Source organism: Quercus robur, chromosome 6, assembly GCF_932294415.1.
Source record: "Quercus robur chromosome 6, dhQueRobu3.1, whole genome shotgun sequence".
NCBI classification, from domain to species: domain Eukaryota; kingdom Viridiplantae; phylum Streptophyta; class Magnoliopsida; order Fagales; family Fagaceae; genus Quercus; species Quercus robur.
The window spans coordinates 8,615,544-8,637,154 of record NC_065539.1 but is presented as its reverse complement, the minus strand read 5'-3'; the positions used below and the strand labels follow the sequence as shown (position 1 = coordinate 8,637,154).

General features: G+C 31.2%; 1 protein-coding gene and 1 long non-coding RNA gene across 3 annotated transcripts in view; both read right to left on the bottom strand.

Annotated features, from left to right (window-relative positions):
• Window positions 1–791: 791 nt before the first annotated feature.
• LOC126732602 (uncharacterized) lies at window positions 792–7,949 on the bottom strand. 2 transcript variants are annotated; one of them, XR_007659511.1, is made up of 4 exons: window positions 7,591–7,949; window positions 5,052–6,463; window positions 1,806–1,916; window positions 792–1,000 (listed from the first exon to the last, which is right to left on the bottom strand). It is a non-coding gene; the product is annotated as an uncharacterized LOC126732602 (long non-coding RNA). The 2 variants fall into 2 exon arrangements; XR_007659510.1 differs by lacking the exon at window positions 792–1,000 and having other exon boundaries at window positions 1,548–1,916.
• An 838-nt stretch (window positions 7,950–8,787) lies between these two features.
• Window positions 8,788–21,611, bottom strand: part of LOC126732601 (dehydration-responsive element-binding protein 1A-like) — a 28,427-nt gene continuing 15,603 nt past the window's right edge. The window contains exon 2 of the mRNA XM_050435546.1: window positions 8,788–9,269. Within this exon, the coding sequence (XP_050291503.1) occupies window positions 8,922–9,269 (348 nt within the window). The 3' untranslated portion in view covers window positions 8,788–8,921. The remainder of the gene's footprint in view (window positions 9,270–21,611) is intronic.

Sequence of the window (21,611 nt, the reverse complement as noted above, 5' to 3'; positions counted from 1 at the left end):
GTCCACTGTACGCATCAAGATCTGAGTTGTCACTGCCAAGTGCCATCCTCCTAAATCTCATAATTTCTTGATTGTATTGGCCAGAATCATATATTTTGCTTTGCCGGCAACCTGTGGAGGTGGTGGAGGAGAAAGAGAGAGAGAAACGCAGAGAGAGAGAGAGAAACATAAGAGAGAGAGTCAAAAGTCAAACTTTTTTTGGGTTTAGAGATAGTTTTACCATTTTACATTTTAACTTTTAAAATATTTTACTTTTTTTTAATATTTATTATTTAATGGTTGAGATTGAATTTTTTTTTTTCAAATTTCAATATCAACCATTAAAAGCAATTGCATGTGTAGGGACTTGGGGTCAGGTAACCAAGGCCCAATACTGGCCTAGGTAAGGCCCAAGATTGCCTAGGTAACCAAGGCTATCGCAGGTAACTAAAACTAGCCTAACATTGTAGGGATAGGCCCAGCCTATAATAAAAGTGCAAGAATGGCGCTTGAGGGAACCCTACTATATCTGGGTCAGGTTAGGTCCGATACCGACTATCAGGCCAGGGGAGGCCAATGAGGGGACGGTCAAATTCAGGTTAGTTCCCCGAGCACAGTTGTGTCATGTCCCAAACCCAATACCTAGATTTGTAACTATGACCAGCATGTTAATATCAATCTTAAACCTGATATTAACAAGAACCAACTAAACTTTTTATAAAAGCTTCCCTCTTTCTTTTCATTCTTGTTTCTTTACTTCTTGATATAACTTTTCATTTGATATTCAGAGCATCTATACTGTACTTAAAAAATAACATAATCCACCAGTCATTCAATATTCACACTTTCACATAATACATCTCTTAATACTTTAAGGTATACAACTTTCATTAGATCCTAAAATACACAATATTACAAATTAAGCTAGACATCAAATTGCTAATTTGGGATCTATACATATAAAACTAAAACTAGCTCCTTCCAAAACTTGACTAGGGCTCTCTCTGCTCCAAAATAAAACCTGTTGATTGAAAGAGTGGAAAGGGTGAGTTATACAACTCAGTAAGGGTAAGATACACAAGAATTTAATAAGAATGCATATAAATCAAATCATTTTATTTTATGATTATTCAGATAGAAAAACATCTTTTCATGCATAGTATTTTATACTATTCATAATAATAACTTATACGTTTTTCTTAGGAAAATAATTGTTCTCTTTTTTCTTATAAGAATAATATTACCAAAACCTTTTAGGCTGAATTTCTTTTATTTCTTACAAAGTTACCAAATATAATATTGATTGTTTAAAATCATATATATATATAGTCTTATTACAAAATATTCATTTTGACTTAAATCAGATAATTGGTAACTTTATCTTAAACTAGCTTTTAACCCGCCCTATGTGCGGGAACCTTTTTATTTACATTTGTTAGAAATAATTTTTTTTTTTTTAATAATATGTAAATACACTTTCACCACATACTAAACACCCAACACATATCTTCATTTACAAAGCTAATTACAAACACCGTAGGCAGATACCAAAAACTAATTTAACCCAATTATTTAAAAGAAAACCAAATCTAATACAAATACCCAATACATAATTTATTTTAAACCCAATACCATAATTAAAACCAAATCTAATTCAAATATCTAAATCTAAAACAATCCGACCAATTCCACTTGAAGATGTTGATTCAACATCAGCTAATTTTTTCAACATCAGCTAAGGTAGATGAATAAATATCCTCCTTTTGAGACAAAGTGAGAGACAGAGAAATGAAGAATTTGAATGATGTGAGATTTGTTCCTGCTACCTTCCAATCGGCCAATTTTTTTTCCCCTTCTTATTTTTTGCTTATCATGTCCCTTTTATGAGGAATGAATATAGACCTTTGTAGATTTCGTTCAACCCCAACATTTATATACTGCACAAAGTAAATGTATCTTAGAACCTTGATAAGAAACTTAAAAAAAAAAAAAAAAAAAATCATAAATGCATATAGACCACAAAGTTTGATAAGAAACTATGTTTTGTTTAAGCTACCTTAGAACACAAATTTTCTCAACCTCATTAATTTAAGACACATATTCTCTATACACTATCCATTCAATAGATGGTTAATTCAATTTCACAACTCCTAATAAACCATACTAACTAAAAAAGAAAAATGAAAAATCCTATTGAAGTCTAAACATATATGCATTTTTTTAACACATGACATACATACCAACCAAAAAACTACACACAACATATTGTTTATAAACCAAATTATTAGCTGTATGTTAAAGGACAAAGAAAATGCTAAGTTTGAGATTTTGCTGAGATATTATATATGAACACTTTAGTTTCTATTCAAATGCATGTTCAGTTACAAAAATGATTTCTTAATTCTTTACTATAAGTGGCTAAAGTAAGATTCTACCAAAATTAAGCACAGATATTGAAGAAAGAATTTTGTGCTTGATCTGAGCTCCAAATCACAGTGGTTTCCAAATTAAATCAAGCCCCAAAGAAAGTAATGGAGAAACAGAGATAAAAAAAATATAGATTCAAAAAGCAAAAAAACACTGGAAAGATGTCCATGTTCATCAATTTGAGTAGTAATACTATTGCCAAATATTTACCCTTTTTTATCCTTTATTCTCTATTGTCTCTTTCTGCATCATTATTGGCAGTATGTTTTGAGGAAGAATAAATTCTTTCAAACAATTGTGTGAACCTTTCACTTTGAGAGAGATAAAATACAATAGAAAAATTTTAAGAACATAGATAACACAATTATTTTTTCCTATAATTTTAACCGAATATGGGATCAAAACATATACAAAAGGTAATAACAATAAGACATAAAGAAACAATAATTGTAGCACTGACAAATTGACAATCATAATCAAATTAAAAATATCAAACTTCTTCAATTTCCCTCCCGGTCTCTAATGGAAGAAAAAATCTATTTTTCTTTCCTCTAAATGGTATTTTAAAGAGTAGTTTATGAGAAAAAATGTAAAAAAGAAAGACTGAAATAACGCATAACACTAATCTACCATATGTTTCTACCAGTTTTATAGTAATATTCCAAACACGTACCAGACAGTACAACCAATGCCCAAGCAAACCTGAACCAAGAAACGCCCATACATACTAATAAAATAACCTGTAGCCAAGCAAACTACCTATTTGGCTAATCTCACCTAATGTGTTGATAGCCACAAATATCCTACACTAATTCAAGTAAGTCTTAAATAAAAACCATACAAATTTAAAAGGAAGAAATCTAACATAAGTAAATCAATTTCAAGTAACATCAATTAGTCAATAAATTTCTTCATAAGAGATTCAGGAAGCATGAAGTAATTCTACTATAAAAATTAAATCAAGCCCCAAAGAAAGTAATGGAGAAACAGAGATAAAAAAATTATAGATTCAAAAAGCAAAAAAACACTGGAAGCTGCCTTTTTTTTAGTACAGAAGGCCATTTAGACTTGGAAGAGGATAAAAAAAAATTTTGATTATAGAATTTTGGAACAAAAAGTTGAAGAAAATAAATGTAAATGGAACCCTCAGTTTTATTCGCTTCCTGCAAATCATTCACGATATTGATTTTGCAGTAAATTTTGTATCAATTCTCTTTCTAATAAAAAAAATCAAAACAAAAGACCATAAAAGAGCAAACAATATGAAAGGCAAATCTCAACACCGAGTCCTTTACATAACCAAAAGGCCAAAAATAAAACGCACATAATAGAATCTCACATCAAGTATTCACATTTTAAATTGCTATGCCAGCCATTTACAAATTATTTTACTAAGAAATTACAGTATATATTTAATTTGATGCACTAACTCTAGCAACTTAATATAACAAATTCAGCAATTCAAATATTTTAGTTGACTATAACAAAGAAATTGTATATGTAAAGAACCAGTTATTGTGTAGGAGAAGATGAAGAGTTTATTGCGAAGTGACACTGTTTCAATCTCTACTACCAAAACAAACCCAAAACTTAAATTCTTCATTTTGATTGAACAGTACACTCTTAATCAAGTGAAGATTAAAAAATACAAAACCTAAAAATGAGTGTAAATGTTAAAGTATGAAAATGCAGAACTGAAATAGGCAGGGAAATTTTCTAACATGTTCCCAATTTTCCTAAAGTTCCAAAAGATGCTGATAATATGTGAGTCACAGCATGATGTACAAAAACTAATTTTCTTTTATCAAGGCCATTGTTTTAACAATGCCAATCAATTCAAAGGAAAATATGTCATTTGTGAGATATAGGAAAAAGATGACCATAAGGAAAAAACTTAAGTGCAAAATTTGTTTAACGTGGCAGTATTAAGCAATGACCATTCACCAATTTAAACTCAAGCATCAAGAATGTTGTTAGCTACTGCAATTAGTCATATGCAATAGAACCCAACATTTGCAAACCAGAGGGCATAGAACCAAAGTCTTTTTAATCTGAAAACATAACAGAACCTACCAAAAAAAACAAAAAATTGAACATGCATAACAGAATGAACAACACATTCATCAAAGGAAAAACGACATCAAAAGGGCTTAAAACAAAAAATGGAACATAATAATAACAAAAGCGATAATGTTTAGTTGAACAAAAACAAAATTAATCAATACAACAATCGAACAAACAGAACTCAAGAAATTGTAAAAAAAAAAAAAAAGGGAAATTAAGGAAAAAGTAGCAGATTGGCATCAGTGGAGACAGAAAGGCATTTTAATGTTCAATACCTTATTATTCCCTATGTTCCAGGGTTCCATTTTTTAAAATTAGAGTAGCTACAAACGAAAAACTTTAAATATATACTGCAAAAACCTTTAAAACAATGGTAGAGAAGAGACGTAGGTAACGAAAATATAAAAAGGGAAAAATATTTCAACAAAAATGAAATGAAGGAACTTTATTTTTTTGGCAACACATAAATCTATGTTCTTCAGCATCAAATCGATTTTAGTTTGAGAGAAATCATTAATAAATTTCAAAACCCTAGAAACGGTAATTGAATAGAAAACCAAAAAAGGGGGAAAAATGCCTACCTTCTGAATTATCTGTTGTTGAAGAGCAGAGACGGGATAGATTCTAAATCGTCTGTTGTTGCAGAGGACGAACAAAGATTTTCAGACTTCACTATTGCAGAGGCTTTTTTTTTGTTCGTCTGTTTGATGGGTTGGAACACGCTAGTCTGATTTGTGTGTATATGGAGTTGCAGTGAAGAATCGCAAATTAGAGTGAGTATGAATCTTGATCGGGAAATACGATTTGGGTTTTAGGATTTGTCTTTCCTTTTCTTCTGTTTTTTTTTTTTTTTTTTTTTTTTGTGGATAAGCAGCTTGGTCTATTTTATAAGGGTCTGCGTTTTGTTTTTTTATTTTTGGGTGAGCGGGTTGGCGTCTGAAAAAGAGTCTTTCAGACGCATCGTATGATTTTTTAAAAGAATTACCCTATACGTGTCAGTTTTTGAAGGGGGCATTTTTGCTAACGTGTCAACACCTGGTTAAAAGCTTCTGCTTTTATATATAGTATTAGATTAGAAACATCTTGACAAATAAGAAAACTTTTCTTTATAAACTTCTTTTCATAAATATTATAACTTTCATAGTCATAAAACTTAACGTTTCTTAAAGAACAGATATCTGATAACTTTTTAACATAAGCTTTCATCAGAAGCTTTATCTTTAACATAATAGAACTTCATAAACTTCTATATTTAAAGAACGACTTTTCTTTTCATCAGGAATTTTTTTTTCATGAGAGCTTTCAACTTTTCGTAATGCATTTAAACAAAATCATTCTCTCATGATCAATAAAATAATATAGCTGTTTATAACATATTGGTTAGTCCATATCTGATAAGTCTGTACTTATTTGGAGGCTTCTAGCACCACTGTGCTAGGCATCCAGCATTCCCCACAATGTCAGGTATTCCGGGATCACAACATAATACATATTTTCAACCATGGGGGTAGGTTGGCATCCTTCACAAGTTAGCCATTACCAATAAGGGCGGGTACAATAGAGCTCTACACTTTTAATGGCCAATCAGATAACATTTTCCGTGGAAAACCAGTAATTTAACCCCTACTGGCTAAGTTCAAATCACCAGAGGACATAACCTGAAAACATTTCATACTTATACATCATACTTAAAATTCTTATTTTGCATAGCATTTCATAATAATAGCATTTCCATTCTTTTCTTTAAACTTCATGCTCATGGAATTGGTAATAGCATCAATATGTTTAAATCATATACATAAGGTTTCAAAAACTCACGAACATATCTTTGTCTAAAACATGATTATATGTCATACCTCTAATCAAAAACCTTTTAATGCATATAAAATAAACTCATGACTTACCAAATGCTCGTATAACTTATCTCTTACCTGAAAGCAGAGGAACCGAAAGCCTACAGTCGAAGGAGTTTAGACTTAAGTACTAGTAACACCTAAACCAAATATCAAAACTTATTACTGTCAATTACTCCTTATCATAAACTTACACATTCATCTCAAAACCTATCTCTCATAATCAATGAAATCCTAATCCCACCTCAATGAGGTTCCCTAAACACAAGATACATTCATCAAACAACATGATGTACCAAATCATAGAGAAACCATTATTTTAATGTTTATATTCAGATCATGTCAATCAACTTTAAAATCAATTCAGAATGTGTTTGAGATTCGAAGCAATGGTGCATGCATAAACTTACACAAGGAAACATTCAGAATGAACAAAACAGCTTCATAAAAATAACAATTGAATGGTTTAGAACCCCTCCTTTAGAGTACTAAACCTTGAACCAAGTTATATAAAATTTATCTATAATCCAGACATACCAAATTATGAGAATATTAATTTATAGCTCAAAACATTTACCCTAACTTTAGAATTAAATCCTCAAAGTTAGGTATGTCACTTACTTTTTACTGTTTATTCCAGCAACATATATTCCACTTATAAAATATAAATGGGTTATCAATTCACATCCAATTTTCATGTAATTTACATAGCCACTCCTATGGATGTCTAGTAGATTCCATATCATTTTCATGATTTACTAAAAATCATAAATCCATGATTTACTAAAAATCATACAATACAACATATTCAAATTTGTCCAAACAAAATTTCAATTAAATTAGAAATTAAACCATTATTTTTATATTGATCCAATGGCTATGAGACCACTTCCATTAGAACCATATGTGTCTTATCATTCATAAGAACTACTCCTAGCATCCAAATTCATTGTATACAATTTAATACATAATTTATTATGTGTAAACACATATTCTGTCACAGTGACAGTTTTGCAACATTTTCTTATAAATTCACAAACAATTATCAAACTAGGGTATTTTCATATGAAATTTAATACACACAAACTAGACATATTAGAATACATGAATAAACATTCAATTAACCATAATATCTTCAATATTTCAAATTACTAATACAAAACCACAATTCAGCTTCTAACAATCAGATTAGAGAACATAGAGGGAAACTAAAGAAAACAATCACACCATCAAATGCCAAAAATAAGATGAGGTTTTATTTACTTACCCACAAACCTTGAAGCTGAAACCTTAGGGCAAATATTTTGAAGTTGAGAGATATATGGTTTCAGTGAAAGAGGGAGGGCTGTTTATGAGAGAGTGAGAGAGAGAGGTGCTGCTGATTCAAGAGCAAAGAAAGAACAAAGAGTATTCTGGTGCAGCAACAAAGAGATTAGGGAGAAATTTTTTGGTGGGGCACGTGTATTGCAAAGGAAAAAGAGAGTTGATGACTCACCTTTAAACCTTTTTAAAATTTACTTACCACCCCCCTCACAAGCTTATATTCTATAAAGGCCCAAACTATAAAATAACTTTGCATATAAACCTTTACCTTTATACTTAATTAAACACCAACAACTATATATCTAATAACTTAACCACTTAATATATTTTTGTACATACTTAGTATATATATTTTCATAATACAATTAGCCATTCAATTACTTATAATCTTTACAAATTTTATTCAATGGCATTATAAAATAATATGTTTATTAAATACTCTTATATTAATTTTAGAAAGTAAGTGCTTCAAATAATAATTAACCACTTGAACACATAGGTTAACTATAAAGTTGGGTCGAGGTATTACAGTTAGTACCTTTGGGAAATTTGCTGTCGAACGCTATTTGATGTCAGGAACAATTTCCAAAGAATCCTCAGAAGGAATCATTTTCCTTGGGATTCTAGGCAGAAGTTGAATTGCGTGGGAACTGATACAAAAGTAATAATTTGGATCCCCACTAAGGGGAAACTATAAAAGGGAATATAGGGCGAATGGGAAAGAGGATGGTCGAAAAGCACAGAGAAGGAACAAATCAAGTGGAGAAGGAAGGGGAGAAGAAAGGAAAGTGCAAGGAGAGATCAAAGGAGGATAGGTTTGGGTTGTCAAGGCAACGTTTAAGGCAACATTTAATAGGAGTGGAAGGATACCCACCAACAAATTAATTGGGAGCCCAAATTCATCATCCCTAAGGGAAGTACCAGGAAGACTAGGCACCACAGCATACAATGCAATACCTATTGCACTTGATCTCGATCCGAACAAGACTAACATGGCTCATTGAAACAACAAACAAATGGATATACACATTGTTTAGATGACATCACACAGTTGATAACAATGGTATTAAAAATTTTCAGAAAATTTCTATTAATAAATGCTAGTATCAAAAATTTCCTACCGTGTGTTTGGTTATTAGTTGATTTGGGTTTAGGTTTGAAAAGTGGGATTTTGCCAACAACCCTGGCATGCCAAAAACCACCTCCTCATTCATAAAAAAAACACACCTTCCTCCACCATCTCCACTAATACTATTGTTGCTGCCACTAAAAACCTCAATCCAACTTCGCCGGCCGAAATGCCTTGGCCGCCTCTGCTGCCGTCCTTTGGATATCCTTCGCCGTTGTTGAAGCCGGAATCGGAAGCTTCCACATCGAGTCAGCAAAATTTAGACACCCGGACCGGCCGCGGAGCGCAATCACTGCCACATCATGTGCACGCGCTGCCATTTCTGCAGTTGGGAAAGTCCCAAGCCAAATCCTCGACTTCTTATTTGGCTCACGAATTTCACAAACCCATTTTTGTGGGTTCTTCCTCCTCACTCCACGATACACTGGGTGTCTTGTCTCCTTGAACTTCTTTCTCCCATCTCGTTTCTTAGGATTCTGGGAAGCCAACATGACCTTCTTGTCTAACAAGTTCAACATACCAACACTATCACTCTCAAACTCCGTGGAACATATATCAGACCCTATTAGATATATTGTGGATTTGAGAAATGTCTTAAAAGACCATGTATTTCTAAAACAAAGCTAAATCTCAAAAGGGTCTTATTTTATAGTAATGGAATACACTAAAAAAGACACTATTTGTTTCTTCACTTAGTTGTGTTGCAGTAGATATAAGTAAGCAAAGGGTGGTGTTTGTTGGAGTAACTAAGAAGAGTGAGAGTTGGGACATACATATATATAGACATTAGGGTTATACAAAACGTTGTGGAAGGAACACGAAGTGTGATATTATGTTGACAGGATAACTTGGAATGAAAGATATTTTGTGAGCAATGTAGACCACAAAAAACTTAAGCAATTTGTGGTGTGAAAGTAGTATGTGTGGTTTGTGGTGTCTCTACTCTCTAATGAATAGGTATATACGTGTCAAATTCAGCGTCAAGGAAGTCTTTTCTAAATGTTGCCTCTGGTGATGCATACTTAAGATATTATCAATCTGGGGCCAATTATATTTTTGTTGTTTGCCTTAAATGTCTAAATGATTCCTAATATTTCAAACGTGTCCATTTAATATTATAATCTTTAATATTTTGGTACCATGTCAAAATTGTCCCTACATTTTTTTCCCAAATTAAATGAAAAAAAAGGCATGACTAACGTAGATATTAAAATATTTATTTTTAAATAGGTTTTTGAACCAAGTGGATTGACTAAAGGATATGAGAAATGCTATGTTTATGACATTTTCACAACAAATTCTAAAATGACTAGTTGATATTGGTTATAAATAGTGGGTAAAAATGTAATTTTAATGGTAGTTCCAAATTAGAACTAGTAACAAGTTTTCATATATGATTTGTTGTGAAAGTATTATAAAAATGTTATGTATGTAACACTTCTCATCAAGGGATGATCCACGTGCCCATTCTATAATGTCTAATTTCATATTCTTTATTTTTTGACTTGAATCAAGTTGCTTTAAAAATTTATAAATATATATAAATATATATATATATATATATATATTAATGTATGTATTAACAATTTTCGTTTAAACTTGATTAAATTATTTCAAGCAAAGACATATCTTTATCTATATATGAATTTCTTCATTTTGAATCTTATTTTATATATATATTTATCACTTATCTTTTAGTAACAATTTATTACCATTAGAAATTGTCAATAACAATTTTATAATAAGAAATTCGGTATAGTAATATTTTAGTTTTTATGGTACTAGCATTTTCTGAAGTGGATATTTATAGCAGGTGGATCTCATTTTTCTTGCCTATTTTATAGCTCCTCCATGGTTAAAAATAAATAAATAATGTAACTTTTTATGTTACTAGCATTTTCTCAATGGGATATTTGTAGCAGGTGGGTCCCATTTTTCTTTTTCTAGTCAAGTGGAGAATTTGTCCAGTTCAGGATTTTTGTGTGAAAGCAGTAGTGGGGTGTCAGGTGTGTGTCTCTAATCCCTAATGAATGAATATATGTTGTATATACGTGTGCAAAATTCAATTTTAAGGAAGATGTCAAGGAAGTCTTTTCTAAGTGCCCGTTTGGTTCAGCGTTTGAAGCCCAAAACGCGCGTTTTCAAAAAAGCCAGCCCAAAAATAGTGTTTGGTAAGTAATAAACGCAACTTTTTGGAAAAAGTTGCGTTTTAGATTTGTGAAGAAACGCGCGTTTGAGTTTATGGAGCTCTGGAGGTCCATAAACAAAAAGCTCATGCGCGTTTTCGTGCCCATTTGGTTCAGCGTTTGAAGCCCAAAACGCGCGTTTTCAAAAAAGCCAGCCCAAAAATAGTGTTTGGTAAGTAATAAACGCAACTTTTTGGAAAAAGTTGCGTTTTAGATTTGTGAAGAAACGCGCGTTTGAGTTTATGGAGCTCTGGAGGTCCATAAACAAAAAGCTCATGCGCGTTTTCAAATTGATCCGTTGGGCTCTTCCAAAAATAACCAAATTACCCTTGATAAATCATCAGCTCTCATCTCATCTCTCTGCTCTCCCAACAAATTTCCATATCCAAACACAAAAAAATCTATAACAAATTCCCAAATCCAAACACAAAAAATCTATAACAAATTCCCAAATCAGTTAAGGAAAAAAAAAATCAATCCCTTGCAAATTAGGATTCCTCAAAATGCAAAAAAAAAAAAAAAAAAAAAAAAAAAAAAAAAAAAAAATCAGAATATAGCATAGAGAATTACAGGACAAAATCGAAGTCGAAGCGTCAAAAACACCGAGCTCTGGGTTCGATCAAATCGGCGAACACCACCCAATCAAACCCGGATGACTCTGACTCCGACCCCATTTTCGATCTCCAAGCCCTTCCCTCTCAGCCACGAAGAAGGAGAATGTTTTGGTGTTTGGAGAAATGGCAGGGAAGGAATAAAGAAAGGAGGAAAGAAGGATTAAAAAAGGAAGAAAGAAAAAAAAAAAAAAAAAGAGACGAAGAAGATGTTCTGGTGTTTTGGAGAAATGGCAAGGAAGGAATAAAGAAAGGAGGAAGGAAGGATTGAAAAAAAGAAAAAAAAAAGAAAGAGAGACGAAGAAGGAGAACGTTCTGGTGTCTAGAGGAATGGCAGGGAAGGAATAAAGAAAGGAGGAAAAGAAGGATTAAAAAGGAAAACAGAATGGGTACGTGTGTGGAGGACAAATTTAGTGGGAAAAAAAAGGAAAAAAAAAGGAGAAGAAAGAAATGCCGTGTGGAGGATAAAAAAAGAGTGGAAAAAAAAAGGAAAAAAAAATAATGAAATATTATCACAATTTTTTCATAATTTTTTCACAATAAAGTTTAAGGGGTCGGTTATTATTAGTTAATATTGGTGAAAAAAATAATTTTTTTAGAAAGAGAAAAAAATAATTTTAATAGTATGTTAAAATTAAAATTAGTATTAATTTTTATCACAATATTTTCACAATATTTTTACAATAAATCTTAAATGGTAGGTTATTATTAGTTAATATTGGTGAGAAAAAAATAATTTTTTTAGAAAGCGAAAAATATAATTTTAATAGCATGTTAAAATTAAAATCAGTATCAATTTTTATCACAATATTTTCACAATAAATTTTAAGTGGTAGGTTATTATTAGCTAATATTGGTGAAAAAAATAATTTCACAATATTGATTTAAGTATGAAATAAACTCTCTTATATATACATTGTCCTTTTTGGTAATTTACATTTCAAACTGCCACTTTTATAAGTGCTAGCCAAACACTCAACTTTTTCAAAAAGCACTTTTTAACAACTTTTACCAAACACTCAGCTTTTTGAAAATGCACTTTTTCATTATGCACTTTTTGAAAACTCAACTTTTCCATTATGCACTTTTTCAAAAAGCTGAACCAAACTCACCCTAAATATTGCCCGTGACGGTGTGTACTTTGAGATATTATCGATTTGGGCCAATTATATTTATGTTTTGGTCTTTTTTTTTTTTTTAGAAGCCTATGTTTTTGTCTTTGTCTTATGTGTCAAAATGACTCCTAATGTTTCAAATGTGTAATATTTTGATACTGTGTCAAATAGTCCCTACATTAAGTGATAAAAAGTGGGGAAAAAAAAAAAATGGTGATGTCTTTAGTTTAAAAAATAAAATATTTAAAATTAGTTGGGTTTTTGAGCCAAGTGAATTTGACTGAACGAGATAAAAAAATGTTATGTCTATAATAATTTCACAAAAAATTCTAAATGGCCGGTTATTAATAATGGATAAAAAAAGTAATTTCAATTGTGGTTTTAAATTAGAATCAATAATAACTTACCAAATATGATTTATTGTAAAAATTTTGTAAAAAATGTGATGGATGTAGCACTTCTCAATTCTCATCAAGAGATGGTCCACTCGCCCATTTTATAATGTCTAATTTTATTGTTTGATTTCATATTCTTTATTTTTTGACTTGATCAAGTTACTTTTCAAAAAAAAAAAAAAAAAAAAAAAATTTAATGTACTAATAGGTTTCTTTTAAACTTGATTACATTATTTCAAACAAAGACATATCTTTATCTATATATGAATTTCTTCATTTTAAATCTTATTTTTGTATATATATTTTTCCCTTATTTTTAATAAAAATTTCATTAAAAAAAATCTTTGTAATTGTGGGGGTGTTAGGTCCAGCAATATAAATCTATGTATATATTAGGTTGGGGGCCCAATCTGAGGATATGATGTAGTTCCAGGAAGGGTGAATATTGTTAGAGGAGTCCGTATTAGTAAGTGAAGATGTTAGTTTTGATCATAAGAGTCCAAGAGGGTGGTCCGAGGATGAATGCTTCCTCGGCCGATCAAAGCCGAGATCCGAAGGGTGGTCTACCACCCAGGACAATGTTCCAGGAGATTCTATTGACACGGATAAGCATCACAGAAGCAGAGGATAGAGGGAAGTCCTAAAATATCTGATGAAAAAGCTACTATCACCGCATTGAATGCTCTACACCTAACCAACTGGCCGCATTTATGTGGAGGTGATACCTGAACAATAATTTTCAGCCTTACAGCTACTATCATAGGCTTCAAAAAGGTGCTGATGGGATAAGAATCAACACTAGCAATCTACCCTACACATGGAGGATAGGGATGAAAGAAGGAAGGTAGTATAAAACAGAAAGAATACCTTAAAAGAAAAGTATTGAGAAATTGAGAGAAAAACACTATAGCAATCAAGAATTTAACTTGTAATCAAACTTGAGAAGAAATATATAAGAATTGATCTCCTTGGATTGTGCAGAAGATGATTTTCTTTAGATTAAACTAGTTTATCTTCATTTTCTTGTCATTTGGATCCACTTCACTTGTTGTCAGACTTATTAAAACTCATTTTTTTCAACCCACTCTCTACAAATTCATTGTATTGGGCTCTTTGGACCTAAGTTCATCTATCCTTTGGGCTTGGGAGCCAAATTGCAACCTTACAGTAATAATATTTTAGTCTTAGCAATAAAAAAAATAAAAATAAAATAACTGCAATATTCTCAAATTTATGATCACAAGTTATTCTTCTTCTTTCATTTTTTTTTCCAAACCATTCATTTCAAGTCTTAATTTTGCTCTCAATAACTATTATATTGTAAGTAGGAGGAAAAATTGATGAAAATATTCTTAAAAAGTAGTACAATATATTTCCAAATAACTTTTTAAACATAAGGAAAAATTGAAAGAACAAGACAGGCGCAATTTTCGCCTTGTTGACCACGGTGATATAAATTAAAAAATTTCTAAGATTTTTCATTAATACATGCCGAAGGGGGCTAAGCTAAACTATTTTTGCTGACTACCAAGTTTTTTTTTTTTTGAAAAATAATTACAACATGCTGTTAACCCAACAACTCGAACCCTTTCTCCTTAGACCCCCAAGCACTTTGTACATGAGAATGTACCAATTTAGCTACAAGGCCTTTGACGCTAACTACCAAGTATTAAACTTTGTTTATCTCACAATAATTTTATTCTAAGAAAAAAAATCTTGTATTTTTTGGACCGTTCTCTGAGGGTTCCACTGAAAAATATCCATTGCAAAGGAAGTTAGAAATGTCTAAAGGAATTTTTTTTTTTTTTTTTTTTTTACCAACAGCTAAAAAAAAAAAAGAATAAAATGCAAAACTAATCATTTATTCAATTAAGGCTTTTCCATCAACTTTTGTTATATTATCCTTCTAAAAATAAAAATAAAAATAAAAAAAAAATAAAAAACTTTTGTTATTTTTTGTGGTTAATTTTTCAATTTTTTTTTTAATTTTTCATCAAAAATTTTAAATTATAAAAATTCAATTAATGATTGAAAAATATTTTCCAGTTTTTTTTTTCCAAAAAATTTTAACAAAAGTTAACGGAAATATCTTAATTGAATAAATCTAAAACTTAGAAGACTGAAATGAATAAAAGCAAAATTAAAAGACTTATATGAAATTTGAACAAACTTAGAGAGTCAGTTTTGTAATTTTAGCCAAAATTAAAATTATATATATATATATATATATATATATATATATATATATATATATGAAAACTGAAGGAAGTTAAAGAGGAAAGTGAGAGTGTCGTTTTCACATCAAATTCATGAAGACCCTATATTCTTTTCCTTTTAAATAATTGAAGAAAAAATATCCCTCCTGCTATAAGTAATTTACCTACTGTTCATCTTACTCATCTAATTTGCATCACAACTTGGACAGAATTCTTGACTTATGGATCCTTAGCCTAGAAGACATGATGTTTCATGGGTGCAATGAGATCAGTTGTCACTTTCACAAAATCCACCACTCACAATCATCTAAATTTATATAATTGTGAAAATACATGTAAAATTAGTTATGGTCATAAAATATCTCTTAACAAATTATATGTTAAAGATTGTGAAAAATATTTTGAAAATTGTACGTTCCTAGACTAATCATTCTTGTTCATGTTATGAAATTGTTATGAAAACGTTATGGACATAACATTATCCTTTTTCTTAATTACTAAAAGATTTAAACTCATATAACTATTCTTAGTAGATTAGATTTATTCTTTTATTCTTTTTAAAGTTTGAAAAAAAATGGGGATTCTCATTTTAAGTTACATCTTCAAAAACATTTTAATTTAATTTTTGTGTCTGTTTGTGTGAAATTAAGTGATTTTACTTACCTTTGTTAAAATAAAAACAAAAATAAATTAATCATTTGATAATTTATACTAAGTTTTACAAATGAGACACTTATTAAGAACATGTTCGATTGCAATGAAGTGCATAGTTGGTTATTGGTTATTCTCCACTATGGCATGCTTTGATTGCTTTCACGTTAAGAACTCACATCCTCAAATAATACAAGAGGTCACATTGCTCATAGACCTCTTTACCAAATTAACCTCTCAAAATTGGCCAAACAACGAGCATCTTTGACAACTACTTTTTGGCATTAAGTCTTCAACTTTTTCAAGAGGATATATAAGCTACCAAAAAAAGTCAAAAGAAAAATATCTATTTTTTTTATAAGAAAATGCACTTTTGGTTCCTAAATTGATTTCACTCCTAGGTCAGTCCCTGATTTCAAAAAATTGTTTTTATTTTGGTCCCTACCATCAACCCAGTAACAGAAAATGCATACATGGCAAACGGAATCCCCTGTTTGCTGACGTAGCTAATAAAATAATAATAAAAAACCACATCAGCATGCCATGTCATCATCTAATTTAAAAATAATAATAATTTATCAATTTGAAAAAAATTATAAAAACATAAAAACAAAATTAAAAACATAAAAATACATAGTTTTAGATTTAAACGTGAATACACAAGAACTCAAAAACATGATCCCCATCACAAGAACTCAAGAACACAAAATTCCTGGGCATTCAACATCTTTCCCAGAAAATTTCACCAAACATTGAAAAAATTCACATCTAAAAAGCCGATGCCTAAGATTTTCATCACAACATTTTCTTTCCACCCAAAACCAGAAATTTTCTTATGAAACAAACACACACAAACCCAGAAAATCAAGATTTTCTTTCAAACCAAACACTAATCGCACCTCATTTTCACATCAATACTTATCTCTCCTTCTTCTCTTTTCTCCTTTTTCTTCTCAATACCACAAAAACCCAGTACACACCACCACCAACATAGATTCATCCATATCTCACCACCACCACCACCATGGGCAACTTAACGGACACTTTGATGCCGTCAACGACTCCTCCACTTCCAACCCTAGCTTTAAATGCACCTAACGCTGCTACTCCGTAATCCTCGCATTCGTTACCTGTCCATGAAGGTTGTTGGAGAGAGGACGCCACGTCGACACTCATCGACGCCTGGGGCCGCTGTTACATGGAGCTTAACCACGAGAAACTCTATTTCTCTAATGGAACCCTGACTTCATTGTGGATTTTCTTCGATCGTCTTGACTCTTTGATTAGATCTAATGTGACGGTTAAGAAGCCGACTTCAACTCCGATTCCGATTCAGATTCAACATCTTCCGTCGTTGTCTCAGTCTCCTCCGGTGAGGGTTCTGTTGTATCAACATCAACTACCATCGATCTCGACCCATCTCTCTCTAAACCTAGATCAAACCCTAATCCCAAAGAGAAAGCCGAAAGAGAGAGAGAACTTCTGACCAGATTTTTGTAGAAAGAGAGAGGGAGAAGAAGCTTGATCTGCTCGCCGTTGGTCTGCTTGTGAGCTTTGGCGCGTGGTGGAGAAAGAAGGTTGAGTGAGCTCCGGCCATGGACAGTGGAGAGTGAGAGATTCTATCCATTGAGCGTGAAGAGAGAGAGAATATGAGATTCGTCATTCATAGTGTAGGGATTTTATTTTTAAGCTGATGAGGTTAAAGAATTAAAAAGATAATGATTTTTTATTTTCTAGGAAATGATTTTAGTTTAAACTAGATTTAAGGTTTTTTTTTTAATTTTCTGAGCTGGCTTTTTTTATTAATTTAAATGCTGACGTGGCATTTAAAAAATGTTAAATATAATTTTTTTTTATTAGCTACGTCAGCAAACAGAGTATTTTGTTTGCCACGTATGCATTTTCTATTACTGGGTTGACGGCAGGGACCAAAATAAAAATAATTTTCTGAAATCAGGGACTGACCTAGGAGTGAAATCAATTTAGGGACCAAATTGAGAATCGACCCAAAATGTAGGGACCAAAAATGCATTTTCGCCATTTTTTTATAAGGTATCAGGAACATATTCTTAAACATTAACAAATTTTCGATATTGATAAGCGCATGAATAACAATTGTTTTGATTATTAAAAATAAATAAATAAAGAACAGTTGTTTTGAAACTGAGCAAATCCAACTTCATAAAACATAAGAGGGGATCGTAATTTCACTTGTTTGGAGATTTTTAAATTAGCCCTAACAAATAGAAAATTTTGTAAGTATCATTTTAGGTCTAAATTACTCTTAAATATATCAACATCATAAACACTACCCTTAAAAGACTCACTCTCCCTTATATTCACATTTATCGTTCACTACTCTTCAACAGAACATGTATTATATATCATTAAAATTCAAAATCATGAAGAATTAATGATGGATTAATATCGTTAACGTTCTCTTAGATGTATTAATTTGATTTTTGCTTGAGGTTGAGGTTGATCATATCTACTCTACTCTATAATTTACTTCAAGATTTGGGGGATGTGGTTTAGGTTGCAGAGGATCAAACTTTGTGTGGGATGTGAAAGAATGAAAAAAAGCTTGGAAAAGGAAAAGTATGGAAGGCAAGTAGAGACAGAAAAGCTAAATAGTACTATGTGAAAATATATTTCTGAGCTTAAAACAAAACATAATCACAGAGACTATGATGTGTTATGTCCATAATATTTTCACAACAAATCATAGGTGGTTAGTTGTTATTAGTTTAAATTTTAACCTAAAACTAAGATTACCTTTTTGCCCTAATAATATGTTGTGGACATATTATTTCTCCAGAGGATATTTATAGAGCTATATAATTGAACTCTTGGGATTCCAATCCTAAGAAACTCTATAAATATCTTTGCTATTACAAAAAATATTTAAGAGAAATACCCTATCTCTAACAACTGAAACTCATCATGGCGTCGTGTTGTGAAGCATAACGGACTAGGCTTCACTTACTAAATGTTAGTGCAAACACAATAATAATGGAAATAACACAAAGAGAACTGAATAATACGTCTAAAAAATTCACTATTATGATTGGATATCTCTAGAATCTCAATCAACTACATATTTCATAGCATTAAAATAAAAGTAAAAATTATTAATTCATAGCTAATAACAATCAAATCAAGGATTAATCTAAATACACACAATTTTAAACATGTAATTTGACACTTTAAAATAAATTGAAAAAATAAATCAATGTACAAATATTAAGAAAATTGCAATCTACGTGTGAAGTTTTATAACTACCTCAACACCTTGAATGCTTTTAAAAATATGTAGACCTTTTATCCACCTCTTTTGTGTAGTTAACATTTAATAAGTGTGTTGACATGTGAATATAAAATTGGCTTCTTTCTGACAAGCTAATACATGTAACAACTAAAAAAAAAAGTTGATCCATTGCCCTTTGTGGGAGGGGGACAAATAACCTTTTTACTACATTAGTACTACTACTATTTGAGAAATATTGAGAAGGTCAGGGGGGCAATTGCCCCTGCCTATAAGGCATCGAAAATCCTGTGATGGATACAGAAAGAATTACGTATATCCTTCCTGCCCAATACAAATCCTCTACCCAATTTTAATTAATTTCTTGCAGGTTTGAAACGCAAAGTAGGAATTCCAGCGCAAATTGGAGAGGATTCTAATACCTTTTGTTGCTGGGGTCTTGGATTATAGGACTTGATTATGTCAGCCATCTTTTGGTTATGTTATACCACTACAACAAATATGACTTTTTTCAGGGTCAAAACCCTTTAAAAAAAATTAAAAACCTTGAAAAAAATTATTTTAAGAGTTCAATTGACCCTTGGTAACTTTCAAAACATATACCGTTGAAAAGGAAATTTTGAAGGCCTTCATGGTCCTCAAAACAAGTGCTCTTATATTATTTTGAGGGTCAAGAGACCCTTAAATAACTTTTTACCCAGGTTTAAAAGATTTATATTTACAACCCTTGATAAATAAGGTTATTTAAGGGATCTCTTGACCCTCAAAATAAGATTTTATTTTATTTAAAAAAAAAAAAAAACCACAATCATGCATAAAATATATATATATATACACACAAAAATTCACAATTGTTGAAATGATATGCTATGATATTGATGTATAGCAAAAGTGGTATATTACTACAATTACACTTTCTTTGATCTCTAAACTCAAACCTATAAATTAATAAATTAGAGGCCGCATATAAACTGCCGATATGTCAATTATTGTTTAAGAGAAAAGATATCAACAACCACATTGTACAAAGACCAAATTTGTCCAAGAGTTAAACGTTTTGATACATTTTATTCTTCATCATCATCTCCAAAGCAAGAAGTTATCAGCTAGTACAATTAAACATTTCAGCCATTATGGATGCTCTCAAGTTTCTGAAAAAGAGAGAATGATACCAAAAGTTTGTTAATTTCCTAGCAAATATATTTATACATCCTTCCACAATATCAAATTCAAGATACCCACAATTTCTAAAAGAACAAAAAAGGCACAACAGAGTTCATATATCTAAATAAAACATACTGATTAAAGAAACATCATTCACCAAAAAGAAGAAAACTTGGAAGAGAAGAATACCAATACCCCATGGAAAAGGATATTCCAATCCCACACCCAACAGAAACCCCAAAAGAAAAGAATTTTAACATGAAAAGAGAAACTCCTATTCATGTAAACTCTCATCTAAGAGTCAAATTAACCCGATCAATATTAACCAAGCAAGCAAATTCAACATCCATACTCCAAAACCCAGAACAGGGGTCACAATCATTAACAATCTTTGCTTAGATATATTAAACCAAAGAAAAAAAGTCCATCTTTCAACATACCCAGATCATAAAATCTATCACAGAATCCAAATAACAAGTATACTTGATCAGCAAACAAAGAAAAAAAAAACAGAATCTTTCAGAAAAACAGAACACAAAGAGATAAGAGCACACCAAATTATTGTTAAAACATTGGGTTTATCTTTATGTATAACTTGAGCTCTAAAAGCCTCTAATCCAACCCAAATTCAATTTGCATAAAGAGCACACCAACAAGAGGGCAATAGTGCAATTCAAAACTTCATTTATAACTTGTAATTGTGATCCAGAAGGGCGAGAATGATGTTAGAGTTCGGTTTTTAAATAAAAGAAAAAAAAAAAAAAAAAAAGACTCAAGAATGCGTTATAGTCTTATAGAAAGCAGCATCTATATTTTGGGCTTTGGGGTTACATAATTTGGGGGGGTGGGGGTGTGGGCGGTGGGGGCGGTGTGGGAAGGGGGGATTATATATATATATATATATAGAAGAAAGGGAGGTTTAGAAGTTGAATTCCATATTATCCCAAGTTTTGGGCCGTTGAATTAAGGTTCTTTGGAGTTTGGAAAATAGCGATTTTAGGAATTTTTTTAAACTTGATTATTATAAAATTTAAATTATACAAAATCTAATAAAAAGAAAACTTCATATATATATATATGGATGGGTGGTGGGGGCGGTGTGGGAAGGGGGGATTGGTTTAGATTATATATATATATATATATATATATATAGAAGAAAGGGAGATTTAGAAGTTGAATTCCATATTATCCCAAGTTTTGGGCCGTTGAATTAAGGTTCTTTGGAGTTTGGAA